The sequence below is a fragment of the Talpa europaea genome, assembly GCF_964194135.1.
Source record: "Talpa europaea genome assembly, chromosome: X".
Classification (NCBI taxonomy): domain Eukaryota; kingdom Metazoa; phylum Chordata; class Mammalia; order Eulipotyphla; family Talpidae; genus Talpa; species Talpa europaea.
Window position 1 is genome coordinate 46,508,955 of NC_140081.1, and position 26,524 is coordinate 46,535,478.

Here is a 26,524-nt window from a genome sequence, read left to right on the forward strand (position 1 = left end):
TACTGAGTGTTGTAATTTCTCCCCTTTTATTCATGATCCTATTTATTTGAGTATTCTCCCATTTTTTCTTGTGAGCCTGACTAGAGGTTTGTCTATATCGTTTATTTTTGAAGAACCAACTTTTTGTTTTGTTGTTCTTTTGGATTGTTTTTCTTCTACTGGTTTTGGGATTTTTGTTGTTCTTTTTCTAATTCTTTGAGATGGGAGACTAAGTTGTTTCTTTGAGTTCTTTTTTTTTTTTTTTTTTTTTTTTTTTTTTGATGTGAGCCTGTATTGCTATGTACTATCTTTTGCTGCATCCCACACATTGTGGAAAGTGGTGTCCTCATTGCTGTTCAACTCAAAGTATTTTTTTAATTTCCTCCACACCAGGAGGGTATGGTGGGGTCCCTAACTTCCAACAATGGTACAGGGGCTGTGCACTCCTGGTGCCGTCAGCTTACCCTGATGGTGAGTCCCAACCCAGCCCGGCTCAACTCAGTTCCAAATTGCAGTCTTGGGGCCTACAGGAGCCCTGTTCCGCTCCATGAGTGCTATCCTGCCAAACTTTCTTTGTTAGTGGGGCCCACCCTCTCTCAGTTCCAGAGGAGAGTGGTGTGGTCCCAAGCTTCCAACAGTCGTGTGGGGCTGCAAACTCTTGGTGCTGGCAGGTTACTCTAATGGTGGATCCCACCCCTGCTCATCCCAGCCTGGCTCAGCTCAGTTCCAAATTGCGGCTTGCTGCCTGACAGAGCCCTACTCCTCTCCTTGTGTGTTATCCTGCTGGCCTTTGTTTATTTCACCTTAAAAAAAAAAAAGATTTATTTATTATTCCTTCTGGAGTTCTTAGATAACTCAGTGTTTTCCAGTTGCTCCCAAACTTTATCTCCTTAGCTTTTCCTGGGTAAAGTGTTCCACATTTGTGAGTGGGGGAGGGGGCTAGGGGTCCAGATCCATACCTCCCTCTCCTTCCTTTCCCCATTGCTCTCACCTTCTCCCTGCTTCTGTTGGGTCACCGACTTTGTCCAAAATGTCTGGGTCCTGCCAGGAACTTATTGCAATTTCTACTTTATCAGTTGTTTATATGGGAGAATTTGATCTTAGTGCCTCCTGTTTGTGACTTTGTGACCACATTAATTACTTCCTTTTCTATCTCATTTGTATATACGAAGGCAAGGGATTTTTGTATATTGCTTTTATAGCCTGCAACTTTGCTAAACTGATTGTATCCTTTAGTTTTTCTGTGGAGTCTTGAGGAGTTTCTTTTTTTTTTTTTAAGATTTATTTATTTCTACAAGAACCTGGGTACAGGTCAGATGTGCGGGAGGGTGAGAGGATTCACCAGAGACAGAGTGGGGAACAGAGCAGGCAGACTGATGAAATACACTGCTGAGGGGAACAGCAGGTGAGACAGGAGAGGTCTGTCCCACCATGTGGGTATCTCCACGGGGGGGATCGAACAGGCACTGCAGAGGCTGCAGACAGTTTCACAGCGCTGCGCTCAACTGCCTGCACCACCAGGGAGGCCCTTGAGGACTTTCTATGTATATTATCATGTGATTTGCCAATAATGATGGTTTTAGTTTTGTCCCTATTCTGATTGCTTTTATGTCTTTCTCTTGCTAACTGCTCTAGTTAGGATTTCCAATACTATGTTGAATAGTAGTGGTGAGAGTGGACATCCTTGTCTTATACAAAATCTTAGTAGAGAAGTTTTCAGATTTTCACCATTGAGAATGATATTAGCTGTGAATTTGTTGAAAATGACTTTTATTATGTTAAGGTATGTTCCATTTACCCCAGAATTTCAAGGGTTTTCATCATAGATGGATGTTGGATCTTATCAAATGCTTTCTCAGCATCAATTGATATGATCATATGTGTTTTTGTCTTTTTGTTGTTTTTGTTGATGTGTTGAATTACATGGATTGATTTTTAGGTGTTTGACCACCCTTGTGTCCCTTGTAGGAATCTTATTTGGTCATGATGTATAACCCTTTTAATACTTTTTTAGATTGGGTTTGCTAAGATTTTATAGGGGATTTTTGCATTTGTGCTCAATAGAGAAATTGGTCTGTAGCTTTCTTTTTTGTTTTTGTTTTTTTTTTCTTTTTTGTTTGGTTTTGGTATTAGAGTAATGTTTGCCGCATAAAGTGTGTTTGGAAATGTTCCTTTTTCAATTTTTTTGGAAGAGTTTGCATAGGGTAGGTATTAGTTCATCTTTGAAGATTTGGTATAATTCATTTGTGAAGCCATCTGGTCCTGAGCTTTTGTTTTTTGGGAGAGTTTTGATTACCATTTCAGTTTCCCTGCTTGTGAGCGGTTTGTTCTGGATTTCTATTTCTTCCCTATTCAGTCTTAGATGATTGTATAATTCTAGGAATTTGTCCATCTCTTCCATGTTACTGAATTTGTTAGCGTGTAAATGTTCATAGTAGTCTCTAATTATTATCTGAATATCTGTAGCATCAGTTATAATTTCTCCTCTTTTATATTTGATTCTACTTATTTGAGATTTCTCCCTTACTTTCTTAGTGATCCTGCTATAGATTTGTATATTTTGCTTATTTTTTCAAAGAACCAGCTTTCAGTTTCCTTAATCTTTTGGATTGTCTTTTTATTTCTATTTCATTTATTTTTCCTTGGTTTTTATTATTCTGTTATACTGACTTTTATTTGTTTGTTCTTCTCTTTCTAATTCCTCTAGATAAGAGATATAGTTATTTATTTGAGCTTTCTTGTTCTTTGATATGGGCTTGTATTGCTGCAGCTTTCCTCTTAGTACTTGCTTTTGCTATAGCCCATAAATTTCAGAAAGTTGTATCCTTGTTAACATTCATCTCGAGGTATTTTCTTTTTTATATCTTTGATTTCCTCATTAACCCAGCCATCTATCAGCAATGTGTTGTTCAGTCTCCATTTATTAAAGGATTTCCCTCTTTCTTTTGATACTTGATTTCTAGTTTGAAGCCTTTATGGTCCAAGAAGTTGCTAGGTATAATTTTAATATTAATGAATTTGTTGATATTGGTTTTGTGACCTATGACATGTTATATTCTGGAGAATGTCCCATGTGCACTTGAGAAAAATATGTATTCTATTTTTGTGGGCTGCAGTGTCCATGCTGTCTAATTATTCATTTAAAGCTATTGTGTCCCTGTTTATTTTCTTCCTACTTAATCTGCCTATTGGTGAAAGTGGGGTGTTAATGTCCGCTGCCACAAATGTGTTTTTTCCAGTGTCTGTTTTCAGAGTTGATCGTAATTGCTTAATGTATTTTGGTGTTTCTTCATTTGGTGAGTATATGTTGATGAGTATTATGTCTTCTTGTTATAGGACAGGGAGAGGCACACACCAGAACCCCCAAACCTGCCTGCTCTTAATCAGTTCTGCTATCTGCTGCTTCAAGACAAAACATATAAGACCTTTAATGGAAAGGAACTTTAATACAATTAGTAAACAATACCAAAAAAAGACAAAGAATATAGTTTCTAAATCAAGCAACCAAAGTTACCCATCCCCTCAGGGGTAAAAGTCCACCCAAACAGGATTGGCCTGGAAGCCTGCCACAAGTCTAAAGCACCTTCTGGCGGGGACCCACAGAAAAGGATCAGAAACAACCAAACAAATCTGGAAGGAAAAGAGCAAAATCAAAACCAAGATAAAAGCTGCCATTGTTAAACCTCCCCACGGGTCTCTCACCCACATCTGTTTCAACCAGTCCAGGACCAAGAAGCAAGTGTAGCTTCTTCACATGTCTCTCAGCTCCATGTGCCTCCTCCAGGCCTCCTTCTTGCTCTCCATCCTGCTTCCTTCCTTCTCCAGTCTCTTCTCCAGTTTTCTTCTCCTCCCTGTTCAGCTCCACCCACCCTTGGGTGGGGCAGGGAACCTGGAACCTCCCCTTTTCCTGGGCACTACCCTGTTACATTACTGATATATTGTTCCCTTAATCATTATATAGAGTTCATCCCTGTCTCTTGTTACCTTTTTTTCACTGGAAATCTATTTTACCTGATGTAAATTTGCTGTCCCTGCCTTCTTTTGACCCCATTATCCCGTGAGGTGGTTTTCCAGCCCATTACTTTGAGCGTATGTTTGTTTTTGGAGTTTAGGTGTATCTATTGGAGATGGCAGAAGGTTAGATTATTTTTCCTTATCCAGCTAGATTCTCTGTGTCTTTTAATTGGTGATTTCAATCCATTTATGTTTACAATTATTATTGGTACATGAAAGGCTGTTGCTGCTAATTTGTTCTTAATTTTTGTGGTTTACTCTATTTCTGTATTCCATTCTTTCTGTATGTGCCTCTCTTTAGATGTGTAAGCTCCTTTCAATATTTCTTGGAGAGGTGCTCTAGTGTTTGCTAACTCCTTGAGTTTCTCTGTGTTTCTCTATGTTCTTCCTCATATCTGAAGAAGAGTCTCGGAGGAGAGTCTTGGCTGTCGGTTTTTATCTTTAAATATGTGGAACACATCATTCCACTTCCTCTTTGCCCATAGTATTTCTTCAGGGAAATGTGATTGATGTTAGCCTGATTTGGGTATATTTACCCTTGCCAGGTTCAATATTCTTTCTTTGTCCTGAACTCTTGGAATTTTCACTACTGCATGTCTTGTAGGTCTCATTTTGTTTAGGTACTCTGGAGTTCTTTTAGATTCACTGACTTGTATATTTAGTTCCTTCACCAGTTTTGGGAAGTTTTCCTCTTTTATTTCCTTACATAAGTTCTCTGTTCCCTTTTCTCTCCCTTTCCATATGGGGCTATGCATTGTCCTTTTATTGCCATTCCTAATGGAGTTCAATGGTTCTCAAAGTATCTCTTCATTTTCTTTTCCTTATTTCTCTCTTCTTCCACCTGGGCCCTTTGTGCATTATTATCTTTAAGATCATTGATTTGACCCTCTATTTGGTTTATTCTAATTACATAGCTTTCTTCAGAAATTTTTTTCTCCTCTATTGATCTTTTTACATCTTGCAGCTCCATTATTATTCAAAAATTTTTCTGTTTGGTAGTTATATTTTTCGTGGTGTTCATTTGGGTTTTGTAAATTTTGTTTTAGCTCTTTGTTTTGATTTTTGGAGTTCTTTTGCATCACCTTGACTTGCTTTTCTGCATTTTTTTCCTTTTTAAAAAATTTATCGTGGTAATTTTGAACTCTCTTGGTTGGGCTCTGGTAAGTTGTCTCCTTGCGGTGACATATTTATTCTCTTGAGGTCTTAAACTGCCTTGTGGATTTTGGGGGTGGGGGTTGTCCATTTTGCTTTAGGTTTCCCAGTATTTTAAATCTGTAGTAGTACCTTAGAGATTTTTATCAATTTTTTTCTGTCCAGCAGGTGGCACTGTGGTTGGTTTTTTTTTTTTTAATAATTTTAGATGTCTGGCCTTTACAGGTTTCTGTAGTTCTGGAGACCTGATCTGTTGAGGCAGGATTAGGGGTTCTCCTGGAGTGGTCACGTCACTGTTGTGAATTCTCTGTGGAAGGATAAGTTTTTGTTTATGCACTGTCAATAGCCTTCTCTGGAGCTCCTGTTCCAAAACTGCTGTCCAAGATCTAGAAGGCCAGATCTGCTGGGAATATCCCAGCTCTTTCACACATATTCCTCTCAGTCCAGGGTGTGTGTCTTCACACCATTCAGCTCTCCCCTCTCCAGGGCAGCCAAATGGCAGTGCCTCCATTTGTACTGAAGCCTCCAGGCACCTCTATTCACCCACCTCTTCTTTAGTGAAGCATGAATCTCCTAAGTGTCTCTTCTAGTGCAGTTTGTCTAGGCACAGATGTCTAAGAGGTGTGTTCCAGTTTCTTCTCAAGCCCCAGGATTCTCTGGGTGCTGTATTCTATTGGTTATCCTAGAAGATTATTTGAGAAGTGAAGTGAGGAACTGCCTCTGGCACCATCTTGGACCCACTTGTACCAGATGCAGATTTAAGGAATCATTAATATATTAGAATATAGATGAAATAACCCAGTAAATAAGTATAGTAAGAAAAGAGCTTGAGAGAGAGTCCCAAGGGAATACTAACTTTTAATGGTTGGGTATTGGAATCACTGACCCATAAAGTAGACTGGGAATAATTGAGAATGGGGGACACAGTAATAATATGACTCTGGAGGGGAGACCTGAGCGTTCAAGAGTTATTCATATTTTTTTGCCAGTCCTCCCTTTTCAACCTCAAGTGTCTCTTATTTCAAAGTTACCTGGTGCCTTAAAGCAAATTAGTTCATTTCTGTAAAGCACAGAGATTAAGCAGGGAGTTGGAGCCAGACTCCTACATTTGAATCCTGAATTTCATTTCTTAGATGTCTAACCTCTTTGTGCCTCAACCCTCGTATCTGTCAATCAGGGATAATAATACTTTATACATACGTACGTAATAGGACTATTGTGAAGATTAAATGAGTCAATGTGTGTAATATACCTAAAATATGGTCTGACTTAAATACTGTATAAATTTACTGTTATTTTCACTATCACCATCATTATTGTCTCTCTGTAGGTATTTTAGATTGAGGCTTCCTCCATATTGCTAAGTCAGTTATTGCTTCTCTAGCTGTACTCTGAAAATATGTCTAAACCTCCTGCCAACTGATATTCCCTGTCCTATGTTCTGTAATCTTGTGGGTTAGTACTTTCAAAGTTCCTTTCAGTGATGTGAGAAAATAGGAGAAAAGTGCTGGTAGTCATTTGTCTATGATTGAGCAGAACTTCCACAGAACTCTGTGTTCTTTTTTATATGTGAGTTTATTCACTTCATCGAGTCCTGTCAAGCTACATTGACTTTTTGAGTGGAGTAATTTATGACTACAATAGATAATTGCAATTTTTTTTAATGCTTTCTATCCTTTTCCCCCCTTGAGCTTTTCTTTTCTTTTTTTTTAAGATTTATTTATTTATTTATACGAACACTGGGGTACAGTCAGAAGCGGGGGAGGGTGAGAGAATTCAGCAGAGCCAGAGCGGAGAGCAGAACAGGCAGACTGACGAAGTATACTGCTGAGGGGAGCAGCGGGCGTAGCAGGAGAGGTCTGTGCGCCATGTGGGACCCTCACCCAGTGGCTGGGGGATCGAAATGGCGCTGCAGAGGCTGCAGGCAGCTTTGCTACCCAACGCTCAACTGCTGCACCACCGGGGAGGCCCCCCTTGAGCTTTTCTGTTCTCAGGAACTTAATTGCCATTTTCCCCTAAACTTTGGAAATTTTTTTTAATGTTTAGGATACTGATATCTGACCATGCTGCTTGATCCCCTACAGCCAGACATGTATCATTTTAGTTATATAATCAGTTTATCCATGTGTGTCAACTTGAAGGCCAAAGCGCGGCCATTTTCTTCTTCATTTGTAGTATCTTTTGTCTAAAGAAATTGTCATCACAGTAGATTAGAAGTTTATAAGGTGCTCTACTTTCACCCTCATATAAGTTAGCAAATACTCAGATTATAGAAATTTCTCTATTAATAATAACTTATATAGAGATAGCATTTTATATATCACATTTGATTTTTATCACAGTGATGAGGTAAGGTACACATTACACTTGTTTAATGCATAAGAGAAAGTTTCAGTGACTTATCCAAGGTCACATGGTGGTACATGGCAGAGGCAAAGTTTGAAATGAAGATTCTCCTAACCAAGTTCCCTTCCATTCTATTCCCCCTCTGTAGTTATTTCTTTAAATTTTATAATATTACTGACTAAGAAGACCATATCTATACTATAACATTGCTTCTGTTTTTTACTCTAATTTACTTGGCTGTGTTACCTACTCATGTGTTTTCTTTGGATCCCAAATAGGATGTGGGCCAATAAGATGGAACAATGTTCTGTTTGTGTAAAGGAAAAAAGAAAGAAAGGCATGAACTAATATAAGGATTTGTATAGGTATTGGCTAGCAGATTTGATAAAGCTCAGCGGGGTCTCTTTCGCATCCTGTATAGAATAAATGGCCATAAAAAATGGTACCCCCTCCAATTGGCAATAAAAGGAATAGAAAAGGAATTTCTTGAAGGAATTGGTTTGGTTTTATTTTAGAGTGAGGAGATTTGAGTATGTGTGTAGATTGAAAGAAAAAAATGGTGAAGGAAAAATAAATTGAATGTCTAAGAAAGAGGAAAGATTAAAGAATTTGGGGTCCCAGAGAAAAGAGGAGGAGTAGAAGCACCAGCAGAGGCTAAAGGGAAAATGAAGGTGGTTATATCTTCCTCTGAAACAAGAAGGATGAGGGAATTAGTAATAGCAGAGGAAAGACTGTGAGGTGAGGAGAGGAAAAATCAGGAAGCCCTTGTGGATAACTTTGATCTCCATTATTTGTTGAAATATCTGCTAATAAAGTGAAAGTAGGTTTATGTCTTGAAAATGATTAGTATTTATAATAGCTGTTAGGGTGAAGTAGGGATGAAGCTGACCCAAGAGTTCAACTAAGGTCAGATAGCATGTTCTATGATGGATGCATCCAGTCCATTTGTTTTAGTGACTTCCTTCAGCATCGAATCTTACAGAAATTTATGTGTATACACATATATACACACAGACAATTGGTTTAACCTGTGACTGGAAATTACATGGTGGAAATAGCAGTAGGTCATGGCTCCAGTAAGTTCTTAGGAAAGCATAACTGAAATGTATTCCAGAATACATAGTTTAAGGCCAATGAGAGGATAATCTACTAACCAGAAAAATTAGAAACTGTCAATAAATTAATAGTCACAATAAGGGCAATGACCAGGATTCATGAAAGAAATAGAAGGATATTAGAATACATTTTTGTACAATGTATGCATTTTCATTTCAGATATAGTCCCCATGAAATTCCTACAAACCATTCACCCATGAACTATCACCATGGTCCCTTGGGCTTTTCCCACCCCGTTTTGATCCTACTCCCTTCTCCCCCTATGCAGAATATCTCTGGTTTATAGTTGCCTGTTGATTTTGATTTTTTACTTTATTATAGTTACTTTTTTTTCCTAACCCCTTATTTGGATCCTCTACATTCCTCCTATAACTGAGACCATTCGATATTTTTCTTTTCCTTTCTGGCTTATTTCACTGAACATGATCCCTTCCAGCTCCATCCATGCTGCTGTAAATGGCATGAGTTTATCTTTTTTTTGGTTGCTGAGTAATATTCCATTGTGTATATATACTACATCTTATTAATCCAGTCATTTATTTTTGGGCATTTGGGTTGTTTCCATAACTTACCTATTGTAAATACTGCTCCAATACACATAAGGGTGCAGGTGTCCTTTTGAATTAATGTTTTTGTGTCCTTTGAGTGGATACCTAGGAGTGGAATTGCTGGGTCATAAGGAAGCTCCATTTTTAGCAGATTGAGGAACCTCCACACAGCTTTCGATAGTGGCTGCACCAGTTTGCACTCCCATGAGCAGTGTAGTAGAGTTCCTTTTTCTCCACATCTTTGCCAACATTTGTTGTTGCTAGTTTTTATAATATGTACTATTCTCATTGGTGTAAGATGGTATTTCATTGTGGTTTTATTTTGCATTTCCCCAATTACAAGTGATGTTGAACATTTTTTCATATGCCTGTTGATGTTTGTCTTGTGTTCCAGTATGAGATTGATCCTGGAGAATGATCCGCGTGTACTTGATCCGCGTGTACTCCAATTTGGGGGGATGCAGTGTTATATAGATGTCTGTTAAGCCCATGAGGTTTAGATCCTTATTTAGAGCTTTAGTGTCCTTATTTTTTGTCTCATTGATCTATCCATTGTTGAGAGTGGTGTGTTTGAAGTCTCCCGCTACCTATGTATTTTCTGTAATATCTATAATGTTCAGAGATGATAATAGTCATCTGATATATTTTGGTGCTCCTTAATTTGGTGAATATATGTTGATGAGTGTTATGTCTTATTGATGTATTGTCCCCTTAATCATAATGTAGTTACCATCTAGGTCTCTTTTTACCTTTCTTAGTTTGAAGTCAATGTTAACTGATATAAGTATAGCTGTTCCTGCCTTCTTTTTTGGTCCATTTGCTTGTAGGATTGTTTTCCATCCTTTTACTTTCAGCCTATGTTTATCTTTTGTGGTTAAATAAGCCTATGTTTATCTTTTGTGGTCTGCAGGGCTGCCCGCAGTCTCTGCAGTGCTTGTTCAATCCCAGCCACTGGTGAGGGTCCCACAAGGCGTGATAGACCTCTCCTGCCACGCCCACTGCTCCCCTCAGCAGTGTACTTTGTCAGTCTGCCTGTTCTGCTCCCCACTCTGGCTCTGGTGAATTCTCTCACCCTCCCACGCTTCTGACTCTACCCAGTGCTTGACTCTACCCAGTGCTGGAGTTTCTGTTTGTCTGGGAAGGTCCTGATTCTTTCTTCCTAGAGTAAGGAAAGCTTTGCGAGATAAAGTATTCTTGGTTGGTATTTGTTGTCTTGGAGTTTGACTATAGCCCTCCACTCTCTTTTTGCCCATAGTGTTTCTTTGGAGAAGTCTGATGTCAGCCTGATTGGTTTTCCTTGGCATGTTATTTGTTTCTTCCCTCTTGTCAACTTCAGCATTTTTTCTTTTCTTCAATTCTTGGGAGCTTTACTATTGTGTGTCTTGCTGTAGTTTTCCTATTATCGTGGAAATTTGTTGTTCATCTCCTTGCTTCAGCTCCTTTTTCATGCTTGGCAAGTTCTCTTTGGTTATCTCCTTAAAAGTTTTCTCTGTTCCTATGACTCTCTCCTTTCCTTCTGGGATTCCTATAACTCTTTCCTTTCCTGATGATGTCAGATAGTTCTTGAAGTGTTTCTTCATTCTTTTTCCTTTGTACTTCTCTTTCCTTGTCTGTTTTGGTTCTTTTTATTTCTGTATCTTTAAGAGTACTAATTCGTTCTTCGTATCCTCTATTAGGTTTTCATTGCTTTTCCCAGAGTTCTTCAGCTCTTCCATTAATCTTTCAATCTTCTGCATTTCTTTCACTTCCCTCTTTAGGCACTCAATTTCATTCTTCTGATCATTGATTATTTTTCTCATGTTATTCTATTCCTTTTTGTCTTCTTTCAGTTTTTTAATCATGGCAATTTTAAATTTTCTATCTAGAAGGCTGAGAAATTCTTCCAAGTCACTGTTGTTGCATTCTGGTGGTTGGTTTTCTTTTTGTGGTGTGTCCTTTCCCTGAGGGCTTGCTTGGTTGTTTGTAATTTTTCTTCTCCCTGCTCTTTGTTTTCTAATGTGTCCTATGCTTTGGGACACTGTGCCACTGCTAATGATGGGCATCTCTTTCGGCTGCTCCTTCTGGGATGTTGGATGCTGGTGGCCCGATTGAGTCCAGTACTATTACGCCAGAACTCCAGTAAGGCAGTGGTACCATGAGTATATTAATGGTCACTGTCCCTGAAAATCCCCTCCCTCTGTATTTACTTAGTTCCAGAGGGGTTCTTGAAGTCCTGTGGTCCACCCCAATGGTGAATGTATCCTTCTCTGGGCTCCAAATTGCGGTCAGACATGGGGCCTGGCTTCTGTGTGCTTTTCAACTCACCTCTGACTGCGGGGATAGCCCTTTCTTAGTTCCACAGAGGTTTCGTGGGGTCCTCACCCAAAGCTCCCTGTATTGCGAAATGGTGTCTGTAGTGCACTTCCCGGTGCCCTCAGACTTCCCCTACAGTTCAAAATTTTGTAGACATAATTATTTTAGGTCATAAGGGATTACAAAGTAAAGGTAAATAAGTTAATTGTACAGTGTCCTAACAATAACGATGCCATTTATTCATCTTTTAACTTAGTTTTGTGTAAGGTAACTTATTTAATTCCCCACCACAATACAATTAGGTAGGGAGATTTTGCCTAGTTTTCTAGAGGAATTTACCCAAATCATGTAGCTAGTCACTGATAAAACCAAGATTAGAACCTAGGTCAACTGGACACCAAACCCATGCACTTTACCATTATACACACACACACACACACACACACTGCATTCCATCAAAAAAAAAAGGAAACAATCATGGGAATTCTGGAGGCTTTAGAAAAGCCTCAGAGATTATTAGAATGTTTAAAAAGCTAACCAGGGGGCCTCCCTGGTGGCACAAGGGGTTAAGTCTCAGCACTGTGAAGGTGTCAGCAGCCACTGCAGCACAAGATCTCCAGCCTGGGAGCTAACCCACATGGCGCAGCAGACCTTCTGTCTCGCCCACTGCTCCCCTCAGCAGTGTATTTCAGTCAGCTTGTTCTGCTCCCCACTCTCTCTCTGGTGAATCCTCTCACCCACCCCTCCCCACCACACACACACCTCTGGCCTATACCCCAGTTCTTGGATGCATAAATAAAAATAAATCTTAAAAAAAATAAAAGGCTAATCTTGGAATTTAAGAAGTGGAAAGCAATCTTTACCCTTTTGAAAGGCACAAGAGAGGAGCAACTAAGAAAATATTCTAGTGTGGTATAATGGAACAAGGATAGGCCTTGACTGAAATTTTGAGATGGAATCTCAGGCCTCCTACTTACCAGATGTTTGAAATTAGACAAGTAATTTAATGGTTGAATTAGTTTTGTTATCTGTAAAATGAGAATGATAGTAAAATAATAATAATAATAAGATGATAATTAAAATGACTGATTAATTTCACATTAATTTAATGATAGTGTATATAAAAAGTAAACAACTATACAAATGGTCATTGTCATGATGTTAATTATCTTTCTGTCTGCTTTGTTACCATGAGAAAAAGCAAGGAGTAGAATAGACTCAATGTACAGAAACAACATTTTAACCTTTGTCCTTTGAAATTGAAGATCCTCTCTCAAAAAAGTGATCAGGATTAAGAAATCTCAGGGGCCTTCCCTGGTGGAGCAGCGGTTGAGCGCTGGGCTGCGAAGCTGCCCGCAGCCTTTGCAACGCTGGTTCTATCCCTGGCCACCGGCGAGGGTCCCACATGGCGTGGAGACTTCTCCTGCCACGCCCGCTGCTCCCCTCAGCAGTGTATTTCATCAGTCTGTCTGTTCTGTTCCCCACTCTGGCTCTGGTGAATTCTCTCACCCTCCCGCACTTCTGACTGTACCCAGTGCCTGTATAAATAAAAAAAAATTAAAAAAAAATCTCAGGATTGATGGCTTAATATTTCTGTAGGGTCTTTATTTCTTTTATCTTTCTCAGGATAAATGTAGATAGTATATGTTAGATGCTTTACCAAGCAATTTAAATTTTGTTTCCTGTTATTAGGTATTAATATTAACAGAGGCCTCCTATGCTTGGGAAATGTTATCAGTGCTCTTGGAGATGACAAAAAGGGTGGCTTTGTGCCCTACAGAGATTCCAAGTTGACTCGACTGCTTCAAGGTAACACAAAAGTGCCTCTCAAAATAGAGACAGTAACTGAGAATGATAGTGATGTGAAAGTGAGAATGGAATAAATAAAATACCAAGATTCTTGGAATGTCATGTACAGAGCTGTCTAATTGATAAACAGAAGAAAGACCTGTTAGCAAACAGTCTTTAAGGATAATGGAAAGAGGTCTTCATATACAGCTTTGAGAAGAATTCCAACTGTACTTAGTACTTGATACCTGAAAATGAATTGGTTACTGTTTCTTTAATTATTAGTGCTTATAAGCAGAATTCCTTGATGAGTTAAAAATCTGCCTAGAGGGGTTATCCTAAAAATGTTTTTTCCTAGTAATGGCTCCTAACTTACTTGAGCCAGGTCTCCAGTTGCTTTAACTTGTTAGCTGCTGAAATCAGTCTCTTTCAAGAGTGGGGATACATGCAATAGGATTCTAAGTGATATGGTTTTCACATCAAAAATCTTAGTGATTTTTATAGTCACAAATAAGACATTTGTACAAATTTAAGATTTTGCTTTTGTAATTTTTTTTCCTTATAGCTCTGAGTTTGAAGTTACCAACCTAAATGGATAGTTTTGTTTCCATCCTACTTGTTTGATTTTATTTCCTTTTGTTGTTCTTTTTCAGATTCTCTAGGAGGAAATAGCCATACACTTATGATAGCCTGTGTGAGTCCTGCTGACTCCAATCTAGAGGAAACATTAAATACTCTTCGCTATGCTGACAGAGCAAGAAAAATTAAGAACAAACCTATTGTTAATATTGATCCACAGACAGCTGAACTTAATCATCTGAAGCAACAGGTATAAGGGACTTAAAATTTCTTGGGAAAAATTATAAGTATGTGAGTGGAATGATAGAGTTTCTATTTCTTAGCTTCTCCTCTACCAGAAGTTACATTGGGTAAACATTGTTAGTTTGGGGAAATCTTAAAGTAACTCCTATTAACATGTTTATTGTCATATTTAGTATTTTGGGGGTGGCATTGGGGATGCCTGATAAAGAAGAAGTGAATAGTAAGAGAGGTAGGCAGGGATGAGATTCTGAAGATACAGATTTGAGAATTATTTGCATTTAGATAATGTCTGAAGTTATGGAGTGGATGAGATCAAAGAGTGCCTGGCACATTAAAGATAATCACTAAATATTTTCTAAATGAGTAAATGGACAAGAAGGGAAGAGGGTCAAAGGCAGACCTCTGGGAGAATAACAGCATTTAAGGAATGGGGGAAGGAGGGAAGACAATAGAGACCCAGCTAGATTAAAACAGAAAGAAAACCAGTGGTACCATGGAAGACAAGAAATGTAAAATAAAATAACAATTGAAAACTATCCTTTTTATTTATTTTTTTTTTAGTTAACAAGGAAGCTATTGGTGACCTCTCTGAGAAGGTCAGGAGAATGATAGGGGCAAATTGCTGTGGGATGGACAATGAATGCTATATAAGGGAGTAGGAGAAGCTAATAGGCTCCTCTTCCAAGATAGCAAGGTGAAAGAAGGCAATAGCTATGTAGTCAAGGGTCATAGGATGTAGGTCTGTTTGTTTTCAAAATATGGAGACACTTGAACAAGTGAAAGAACCAATTGGGACAGACTGAAACTGAAAATAGGGGCTAGGATTTGCTTTAGACAGTAGAAGGGATACTTGCCCAAGAGGCACTAATTTAAAGTGAGGAAAAGGGAAATTGAGGTATTTTCAGCCTAATGACCTTTATCAGTGAAGTAGGAAGCAAGGTCATCTTCTAAGAGCAAGTGAGAAAGTAATAGAGTGAACATAGGGTTGAAAATAGAAATGGAAGAAGAGGCTGAGTAGGAGCATAAATTTGTACTGGTTATCAATATGGATGGTTATGCAACAGCTCAGTAATGCTGGTAGAGGAGCTTCAACGAGAGGTAGTTGGATTGATCCAGGTTTGGGGCAGTCAAGTTTTCTTGCCTTCTACTGTATAGTACTCTTTCCACTTTGTCTCCTTCCCACCTGGGGATCATTATGAGAATATCTGTCCACAGTATCATTTCTTATAAACTATGATATTCAGTTCTGCTCTTCTGTTTTCTTACATGTTTGTTCCTATGCCAAAAATACCCTTCATCCTGTTCATTTATTTGTTCATTCATTCCAACAAATATTTACTGAATACTATTATTTGCCAGGCACTATTCTTGGATTATTGAGCAAGCAGGTGTTTTTGCCTTCATGGAATTTATTCCCTAGTAGGAGAGACAAAACCACTAAACACATAATCATACTAATATATATTTTTAACTTGGTAGTATGCTATACAATGACATGCAGCTATAGAACAGGATTTTCTGTTATATATCAGTCTGAAACATTTGAGCTGAGATCTGAGGGATTGAATAAAAATTATCTATGCAGAAAAGAAGGAAGAGAGGATACCAGGGAGAATAATTGACATGTGTAGCAAGTATATTAGTTGAAGACGTTGACACCACCTCTAGACTGCCTGGGTTCAAATCCTGGTTTTATAATTCACTATCTGTGTTGCATACCTTAGGCAAGTTCTCTGTGCCTCAGGTATGCTATCCATAAAATGGAAATGATAATAGTACCTGCTTCATAGAGTTTTTGTGAGGGTTAAATGTGTTAATGTGTATAAAGGACTTAGAACCATGCCAGGCATATAACCAGTGCTACAAAGGTCCTAAGTTAGGAAGAGTATAGTGCATTTGAACAACTCTCAAAGAAAGCCAGTGTGCCTAGAGTAGAGAGAGCAAGGAAAGAGTGTTTCAGGATGAGGCAAGAGAAGAACCATAGACCTGATTACAGCACTCATGGTCTTGAAAATAAGTTTAAATAATGTAAACATTGATAATTTACATATTTTAAGGATAGTCTGACTATTGTGTGGACATGGATATGGTGGAGCAAGAGTAGAGTCATGGGGACTACTTAAGAGGTTATTGCAGTTATTCAAGAGAGAGATAATAGTGACTTGGAATTAAGGGTGATAGAAAGACATGAACAATAGATTAAATAAGGGGATGTGGGGATGACATCCTGGTGTCTAGCACTGATTGCATATTCACTGCCCTAGTGCACTAGTGAAGGAACAGGTTTAGGAATAGCAGGCAACTAAGTGCAAATATGAAGTAGACAGTTGAATATAGAAGATATATTTGAAATAAATTTGAGAATCACCAATTCACAAATGGTAATTGAAACTATAGACAGGATAAGACATTAAGGGTAGAGTATAAAATGAGAAGACTGGTTTGAAGAACTTTGTCATTTAAAAGACAAGTAGAGCAAAGATGAAGCAAGAAAGAGACTTAGAAGGTGAGCCAGAAGAGTAGCAGTAAAAGCAGGAAAGTATGATGTCTGGTAAACTAAATGTTACCAAACAGTAAATCAAGTAAAATAAAGCCTGAAAAATGCCTGTGGGATATAATGACATTAAATCGGTGACTTTAGCGAGTTATTTCATGGGAATTCTATGGGCAAAAATCAAATTGGAATCAGTTGAGGAGCAATCCAGATGTGTGCAAAAGGAAGCAGAGGCAAGGGGTATGGACTATTCTCTCGCACTTTGATAGTGAAGGAGAGAAATAGGGGAAAAGAGAAAGGGATTCGGATTGGGAAGGGTTCTTTAGTTTTAAGATGAGAGATTTGAATGTTTTTCTTAAGGATCCTGTAGAAAGGGAAAACTTGAAGGTAAAGAAGAGAGCAAGGATAACAAGTATAGTAAGTTCATCATGGGGCAAGAGTTGGGGTCCCAAAGCACAAGCATAATATTTACTCTTGTCAGAGGAGGGCGTGGGAAAGCATAATTGCATATACACTGTGGTCTAATACCCATATCTATGAAGACTTCCTTTAACTGTTTTGGGATTTCATTAATTTTATGCTTCTCAGAACCCTAAAGTACTTAATTATGCTTGATGACTTAGCATCTCTGTCTTGTAGCATTTCCTATTCCATGCCTTAGGCTTGTTTTCTTCAACTAGATTGCAAAGTTGAGAATACACAAGAATTTATTTTTGTATCCCCCTGCATTGCATACCCCACTGTCCAATAAAAACTCATTAAGATGCTTAGGTAAAAAGGATAACCCATCTTCTAAGAACTAAAGGTTCATATAATGCTGATTTTCCTTTCTACCATTGACTCATCAACCCTAATGATTTCTGTAATACCTAAGATATACCTTAGCTTTCATAGGCATATGTTAAATTACTTTATTGTTAGCTGTAGTAATTCTGTTGACAAGGTCTAAGCTGGTTACTAGCTGACTGTTTCTTTGCTTTTCCTAGGTACAACAGCTACAGGTCTTGTTGCTACAAGCCCATGGAGGTACCCTGCCTGGAACTATAAAGTAAGCATCATAGACTAATTTTAAATATATATTCTAACAGAGGCTATTTCACCTAGACATTTGTTTTCCCCTGATATACTGAGGTTTTGGGGTAGCATTTGGCATCAATTTAAGGATCTACTAAATTTGCTGACTATTTAAAACTTAGCTAGTTATCTTTGAGGCAGCCTGATTTAATAGGTAATATGGGTTTTGGCTTCAGAAATTTATTAATTGGAATTCTCTATGGAGAAGAGCTGTCTCTTCTCCCTCGTTTATTTATTTGGATTATATAATTGAAGAGTACATCCCAAACTTGAAGTAGGAAATGAAAATAGACATACAGGAAGTTAGAGGACACTAAACTATCTATCATAATGAAAGGAAAACTATAGCGAGATACAATAGTAGATCTTCCAAGAGCCCAAGACAAAGAAAAAATAATGAAGCTGATGAGGGGGAAGAAACAGATAACCTATAAAGGAAAACCAATTAGACTGACAATAGACTTCTCTGAAGTACTATTCATTCCTCTGTTGGTTTATATTTTAAGACTTCTTGTATTATTTCTTGAGAGAGGTTTTGAAGTCTACTATGTGTATTTTTTAAAAGTATCTGTTTTCAGAGACAATAATTGTCTAATGTAGTTTGGTGCTTCTTCATTTGATGAGTATATACTAATGACTGTTATAACTTCTTGATGGATTGTCCCCTTGATCATTGTATAGTGTTCATCTGTGTCTGTTGTCACCTTTTTTAGCTTGAAGTCTATTTTATCTCATGTAAGTATGGATGTCCCTACCTTCTTTTGGGGGCCATTTGCTTGAAGAATTGTTTTCCACCTGTGTACGTTCAAACTGTGTTTACCTTTAGCAGTTAGGTATGTTTCCAGGAGACAACAGAAGGTTAGATTTTGTTTTCTAATCCAGCATACCATTCTGTGTCTTTCTATTGGTGAGTTTAGTCCATTTACATTTTGGGAGATTATTGATACATAGAAGTCTGTAATTGCCATTTTGTTCATTATTTTGTGGTTCTATTCAGTACCTTGTTCCGTTCTTTCTTTTCATTTCTCTGCTGGTTTATAGTTTAAGGCTTCTTGTACTATTTCTTGAAATAGGGGTTTAGTAGAAGCAAATTTCTGAAAAGGTCCTTATTTTTCCATCATAGAGGAAGGAGAGCTTTGAAGGATAAAGTATTCTTCAGTGGAATTTTTTCTCTTGGATTTTTTTAATATGTTGCTCTATTATCTTCTTGGCTGTAGTTTTCTTTTCTTTCTTTTTTTTAAATTATTGCCTTTTATTTTATTATTTTTTTATTTGAGTGTGTGTGTCTGTGTTTGCAGAAGAATTGGGGAGTAGGCCAGAGGTTCGGAGGGGTGAGAGGACTCACGAGAGACAGAGTGGAGAAAAGAATAGGCAGATCTACGGAAATACATTACTGCGGGGAGCAGTGGGCGAGACAGGAGAGGTCTGCTGTGCCATGTGGGTTAGCTCCCTGGCCCGGGATCCAACTCAGGCAGTAGTGGTAAAGCACTGAGATTTAACCCCTAAGCCACTAGAGTGGTCCCCTGTAGTGTTTCTTCAGAGAAGTCTAATGTCAGTCTAGTTGGTTTTCCTCTACAGGTTATCTGTTTCTTCCCCCTTGTCAGTTTCATTATTCTTTTCTTTGTCTTTGACTCTTGGAAGATCTATTATATCTTGCTGTAGTTTTCCTTTCATTATGATAGTTTAGTGTCCTCTAGCTTCCTGTATGTCTATTTTCATTTTCTCCTTCAAGTTTGGGAAGTACTCTTCAATTATTTCCTTGACAACTTTCTCAGTTCCCTTGTCTCTCTCTTCTCCTTCTGGAATTCCTATGACTCTTATATTTCCTTTCCTCGTGGTGTCAGATAATTCTTGAAGTATTTCCTCATTCTTTTTTCTTTGTATCTCTCTGTTCTTTCTTCATAAATTTTGAATAGGTATCTTGGAGAGTACTGATTCAGTCTTCCATTTTATCTGTTCTATTTTTGTGGCTTTTCCCAGAATTTTTTTAGCTTCTCTTTTGATCTTTTAACATCTGGCAGTTCCTTTATCTTCTTATTTAAATATTTAATTCCTTTTTTTCTGTTCATTGATTATATATTCTCATTTTTCTCTTCTGCATCTTATATCTTTAAGTTTTTTGAGTATGGCAATTTTGAATTCTTTATCAAATTCTTTATCTTTCGTATCAGTGTTGTTGTGTTCTACAGTCTGATTTTTTTCTTTCTGTGGTATGTTGTTTCCAAGAGGGCTTGCTTGAACATTTGTATTTTTCTTTCTCCCCATTATTTGCTTTCGGGTTTGTTCTAGGTGTAGGGCCACCAGAACACTTATGCCAGTGGGCATGACTTCTGGGTGCTCTTACTGGGTTGTAGATGAACCTGCTTGGTGCCTAGGCCACTGTGGCTAGTGAATGGAGACAGGGGCATGGGCCCTGCAGCTCCTTCCTCAGCTCCTGTCAACCAGACCACTGATGACAATGGGCAGGGCTTATGGGTGCTCCTACCGAGGCATTGAAAACACTGGAGCTGGGGGAGGGGTGTGTGTTCCCTACAGCTCCCACGTGGGTGCTCATTTACTTTATGGCTGGTGCCAGAGAGTGGGATTTCCAGGCACTACTACTGGAGCATTGGGGTCTGCTGGGGTTGGTGGGGCAATAGGGCATAGGGTTCCCACATCTCCCATCTGGGCATGTGTCTATTGGATGGCTGGTGCTGGCAGGCAGGGCTTCCTGGAGCTCCTTCCAGGGTGTTGAGGGCACTGGGGCTGGTGGTGCTGGAAGGCATGGTTTTCCTGCATGTCCTACCTGGGCACATGTCTACTGCTGATACCTGCGGGGCTCCAGGGTATTTATTTTATTCTATGGATAAGCATTCAAAACTATCATTTGTGGGGCCTCCCTGGTGGCTCAAGGGGTTAAGTCTCAGCATTATCAAGCTGTCATCAGCCACTGCAGCACAAGTTTGATCCCTGGCCAGGGAGCTAACCTACATGGCAGAGCAGACCTCTCCTGTCTCACCTGCTGCTCCCCTCAGCAGTGTATTTCAGTAGATCTGCCTGTTGCACTCCCCATTCTGTCTCTGGTAAATCCTCTCAGCTCCCGCACCTCTGGCTTAAACCCCAGTTCTTGTATGCATAAATAAAAATAAATCTTTTTTAAAAGCCTATCATTTGTTTTACTTCTCAAATAATTCGTGCTTTGCCCATTGGGAACTGCTTTGGAGTGACTCATGTCCTCTTCTACATGCCCTCAGGTTTTTTAACAAAAGATAAATACTTATGATTCCTTTTAAAGGAGATGTCTAAATCGATACTTTAAACTTGTGTTTTCCCTCCCTAAGCTCAGGAATCAACCACACTTCCAGGGAACCCTAGTTTCTATTTTGGGTCCTCCCCACCACTCATTCCACTCCCAGCAACTTAGTTGGTTTTTGTTGTTTATATTTTTCGTTGTGTTAAGTAGTGTGAAACATTATGATGGGTCTAAGTTAGAATTATACAAAAAGATACACTCATAGACTAGAAGTACAAATCAAAGCCACAATGAGGTATCACCTCATACCTGTCAGGATGGCTGTTTCTTTTTTTTTTTTTCTTAAAAAATAAATCAGGGCCTCCCTGGCAGCACAAGGGGTTGAGCACAGCACTGTGAAGCTGGCCGCAGCCTCTGTTGCATGAGTTCGATTCCCGGCCAGGGAGCTACACATATGGTGCAGCACACCTTTCCTGACTCGCCCTCTGCTCCCCTCAGCAGTGTATTTCAGTCTATCTGCCTGTTCTGTTCCCCACTCTGTCTCTGGCCTGTACCCCAGTTCTTGTAATCATAAATAAATAAATCTTTTTTAAAAATTTAAAAAAATTTAAAAAAAAACAGTGACAGATGCTGGCAAGGATTTGGAAAATAGGAAGATTTAGACACTGTTGGAGGGATTATAAAATAGTGTATCTGCTGTGGAAAACAGTTTGGCGATATTGCAAGCAATCAGTCTCACCTCTGGGTACATATCCAAAAGAATTGAAACCATTGACTTGAAAAAATATTTACACACCCATGTTCACTTGGCACTATTCACAACAGCCAAGATTTGGAAGTAATGCAAATATCCATGAAAGGATAAATAGATAAACAAATAGATAAACAAATAGTGAAATATTATTGAGCCTTAAACTAAAGAAGAAAATCCTATCACATGCTACCAAATGAATGAACCTTGAGAACATTATGAAGTAAGGCCATCACAAAAAGGTAAATGCTGCATGACTCCATTTAAATTAGATATCTAAATAAATCAATTTCATTGAAACAGAGTGAATCACTGAATCTGTTTCATTGAAATAGAAAGTAGAATGATTCATTATCCAGTGCAGGTGAAGGGTAAAAGGGAAGTTCTTTAATGGGTAGTTTCAGTTTTACAAGATGAAAATATGCTGGAGATTTGTTTTACAACAATATAAATATACTTAACACCATTGAGTTATATACTTAAATATGGGGGGTTTTATGTCAAGGTTTTAATTTTTTTTTGAAGCCTAAATGCTTGAATAGGTGCTTTTATTTTATTTTTGTATTATTCGCCATTGGTTTACAAAGCTGTATATGTTTCAGGAGTATAGCTTCATACCTTGATGTGTATATATAACACACTGCACCTACCACCAAACTTTTAGTACCACTGACCACTAGTAAATTGAACCCCTGTACCCATTTCTCCCACTCCCCATCCTCTTTCCCCTCTGGTAACCACCATTTTGGTTTTGTTTTGTTTTAAATTTTTTATTTATTTGTTTGTTTATTTACTTATTTATTTATTTTATGCATACAAGGGCTGGGGCTCACCAGAGACTCACCAGAGACAGAGTGGGGAACAGAACAGGCAGACTGACCAAAGTACACTGCTGAGGGGAGCAGCAGGCAAGTCAGGAGAGGTCTGCTGTGCCATGTGGGATGCTCCCTGGTTGGCTGGGAATCAAAATTGTGCTTCAGTGCTGCGGATTGCTTCATAGGTTGCATCTTAACCCTTGCACCACCAGGGAGGCCCTAAAATTTTTATTTATTTTTTACAAAAAAATGAAGTTACTGGGCCTCCCCAGTGGCGCAGAGGTTGAGCGCTGGGTTGCAAAGCTGCCTGCAGCCTCCGCGGCGCAGGTTCGATCCCCGGCTGCTCCCCGGCCACCTGAGGAGGGTCCCACATGGAGTGCAGACCTCTCCTGCCGCCCGCTGCTCCCCTCAGCAGTGTACTTCGGTCCTTCTGCCTGCTCTGTTCCCCGCTCTGGCTCTGGTGAATTCTCTCACCCTCCCGTGCTTCTGACTATACCCAGTGCATGTATAAACAAAGCAAACAAACAAACAAACAAATAAATAAAAACATGCCTCTATTAAAAAAAATGAAGTTACTTATTTTTACATTTTTTACTGTTAGAGCAGTTTTAGATTCACAGAAAAATTGAGTGGAAGATACAGAGATTTCCCATATAAAACCTGCTCCCATACATGCACAGCTTCCTCCTTTACCAATATCCCTCACCAGAGTGGTACATTTGTTATAGTTGATGAACTTACATCAACATGTCATAATCACCCAAATCCCAGAGATTACATTAGAGTTCTCTCTTGTTATTGTACATTCTATGGGTTTGGACCTAAGTATAATGCCATATAGCCACCATTACAAACTCATACAGAGGCATTATAGCCCTAAAAATCTTCTGTGATCTGCCTATTCACCCCACCCTCCCTGCACTTTAACCCCTGACAACCACTGATCTTTTTATTGCCTCCATAGTTTTATCTCTTCCAGAATTAGACCAATGGAGATATATATATATATATATATATATATATATAATTTACTTATTTTTATATTTACACCATTGTTCATATTTGTACAATGTTTGATTTCTCCTCTGAGGTGTTGTCCCCTTAAAATTACCACCACCAAGACATCCATGAACCATCACCATAGACTTTTGTGCTCTTCCCTCACATTTTGTTCCCTTTTCCTCCCCTTCCCTGATGACTGTCTCCAATTTATAGTTTGACTGTGAGTTTTGTCTTTCCCCCCCCCGCTCCCTTGTATAGTTTCCCTTAGTTCTTCCTATAAGTGAATCCATCCAATATTTTTTTTTTCCTTCTGACTTACTTCACTGAGCATAATCCCTTCCAGCTCCACCCATGTAGCTGCGAATGGCATGAGTTTATCTTTTTGATTGCTGAGTAGTATTTCAGTGTGTGTGTGTGTGTGTGTGTGTGTGTGTGTGTGTGTGTGTGTCTCACATCTTCTTGATCCAGTCATCTATTTTGGGGCATTTTGGATTGATTCCAAGTCTTACCTATTGTAAATAGTGCTACAATAAACATAGGAGGGCAGGTTTCCTTTCAAATTAGTGTTTTTGTGTCCTTTGAGTAGATTCCTAGGAGTGGAATTGCTAGGTCATAAGGTAGCTCCATCTTTGAAATCAGTCCCTTATCTGCTGTGTAGAGTACAAATATTTTCTCCTAATCAGTAGGATGTCCCTTTGTTTTCATTATTGTCTATTTTGCTGTTTACCTTATTGTCTTTTTTGCTTTGCTTTTTAGTTTGATGTAGTCCCAGCAGCTTATCTTTTCCTTCAATTTATTTGCATCAAGGGATGAGTCTCTAGTAGTTTGCGGAACCTCCACATGGCTTTCCATAGTGGTTGGACCATTTTGCATTCCCACCAGCAGCGTATGAGGGTCCCTTTTTCTTCACATCCTCACCAGCATTTGTTGTTGCCTTTTTTTTTTTTTAACATGGACCATTTTCACTGGTGTGATGCAGTGTCTTATTGTGGTTTTCATTTGCATTTCCCTGATTATAAGTGATGTTGAACATTTTTTCATTTACCTGTTGGCCATTTGCATTTCCTCTTTGGAGAAGTGTCTTGCTCTTCAGTCCATTTTTTTAGATTTTTTAATATATTTTTTACATCATTTTTCATTTTTGCACAATGTATGAATTTTCATCTTGGTTATAGTCCCCATACAATTCCCACCCCCCATTGTTCTGATCCCCCTCTCTTCTCCCTCCCCCGCCCCAGTGTGTCTCTGGTTTATAGTTGTTTGTCCCTTGTTGATTTTTACTTTGTTACATTATAATTAGTCTTTTTCCTGGTCCCTTATTTAGGTTTTCTAAATTCCTGCTATGCGTGAGACCTTCCGATTTTTTTCTTTTTCCTTCTGGCTTTTTTCACTCTTCAGTCCATTTTTTGACTGGATTGTTTATTTTGTTTTTGTTAAGTCCTGTGAGTTCTTAGTAGATCTTTGAAATCAGTCCCTTATCTGTTGTATAGAGTACAAATATTTTCTTCTAATCAGTAGGATGTCCCTTTGTTTTCATTATTGTCTATTTTATTGTTTACTTTATTGTCTTTTTTGCTTTGCTTTTTAGTTTGATGTAGTCCCAGCTACTTATCTTTTCCTTCAATTTATTTGCATCAAGGGATGAGTCTTTAAAGATGTTTCCAAGATGTATGTCATGGAATGTTTTGCCTATATTTTCTTCTATGTATTTTATTGTTTCAGGTCTTATGTTCAATTCTTCATCATAATGGGTGTTTAACTATGTCAAAAACTTTTTCAGCATCTATTGATAGGATCATATATGGTTTTTGCTTTTCTTTTTGTTGATGTGTTGAATTATATTAATTGATTTTTGGTCTTTGAACAAGCTTTGTGCCCCTATAATAAATCCCACTTGGTCATGTTATATTATCGTTTTGATGTTATATTGGATTCTGGAGAATGATCTGTGTCTGCCTAAGAAAAATGTGTATTCCAATTTTTTTGTACAATGTCCTATAGATGTCTGTTAGGCCCATGAGGTAAGCACCATTTTGATCTCAAATTCTAGAGGTGTTTTTGTTGTTTTGTTATCTCTTTTGCTTTGTTTTTATATTCCACACGTGCAACCATCCAGTATTTTTGTCCAGTATTTGTCTTTCTCTTTCTGACTTTATTTCACTTAGCTTAATTACCTCAATTTCCATCCATGTTATCACAAAAAGATTTTGTCTTTCTTAATAGCTGAGCAATGTTCCACCTTTTCTTTATCCAGTCTTCCATCAATGGAAATTTAGATTATTTCTATGTCTTGGCTTTTGTAAGCAGTACTTCAACCAACATAAGGTTGCTTATATCTTTTCCATTTAGTGTTTTCATATCTTCAGATAAGTATGAGTCCAATTACTAGATCATATGGTAGTTCTATTTTTAATTTTTTGAGGATACTGTTTTCCATAGAGGTCATACCAACTTATATTCCTACCATCAGTGTACTAGATAGGGTTCTTGTTTCTACTGGCCAATACTTGTTTCTGGTCTATTGATACAGTCTATTCTCATAGGTGTGAGGTGATATTTCATTGTGGTTTTGACTTCCATTTCCCTAATAATAAGTGATGTTGAAAGTTTTTTTTCATATGCCTATTGGCCATCTATATATCGTCTTTGGAGAAGTGTTTTTCAGCTCTTCTGCCTTTTTTTTAAAGTTTTTCCTTTCTTTTTATATATTTTAATGTTTTTATTAATGACGCATCATTAATTTACATCCTTGGTGTTTTTTTCAGGTTATAGGACTTCTGCCCTCAGGTGTGGTCACCATAGTTTTCCCCATTGTGTCGTTTACAATTGTATGAGTTCTTAGGTATTTTGTATATTACCTCTTATGGGACATAGGGTGTACAAATATCTTCTTCCAATCAATAGGTTGCCTTTTTTGTGCGGTGGTTTCTTTTGAGTACAGAAGTTGTTTAAAGTAGTTTCATTTGTTTATTTTTACTTTTCTTTGCTGTTGGAGTAGAGTCCCCAAAGACATAAGATGGTAATTTTTCATAAAGTTTTATTTATGCATAGAAGAACTGGGGTATAGGCCAGAGGTGCAGGGGAGAGAGGATATACCTG

The 26,524-nt window shown here is 38.3% G+C and overlaps 1 protein-coding gene across 1 annotated transcript in view; it reads left to right on the forward strand.

Moving 5' to 3' along the window:
- Positions 1-26,524, forward strand: part of KIF4A (kinesin family member 4A) — a gene marked incomplete at both ends in the record, with an annotated part of 164,926 nt that overhangs the window by 69,186 nt on the left and 69,216 nt on the right. The window contains 3 exons of the mRNA XM_084259211.1: positions 13,140-13,256; positions 13,889-14,064; positions 17,538-17,599. Of these exons, the coding sequence (XP_084115337.1) occupies positions 13,140-13,256; positions 13,889-14,064; positions 17,538-17,599 (355 nt within the window). The remainder of the gene's footprint in view (positions 1-13,139; positions 13,257-13,888; positions 14,065-17,537; positions 17,600-26,524) is intronic.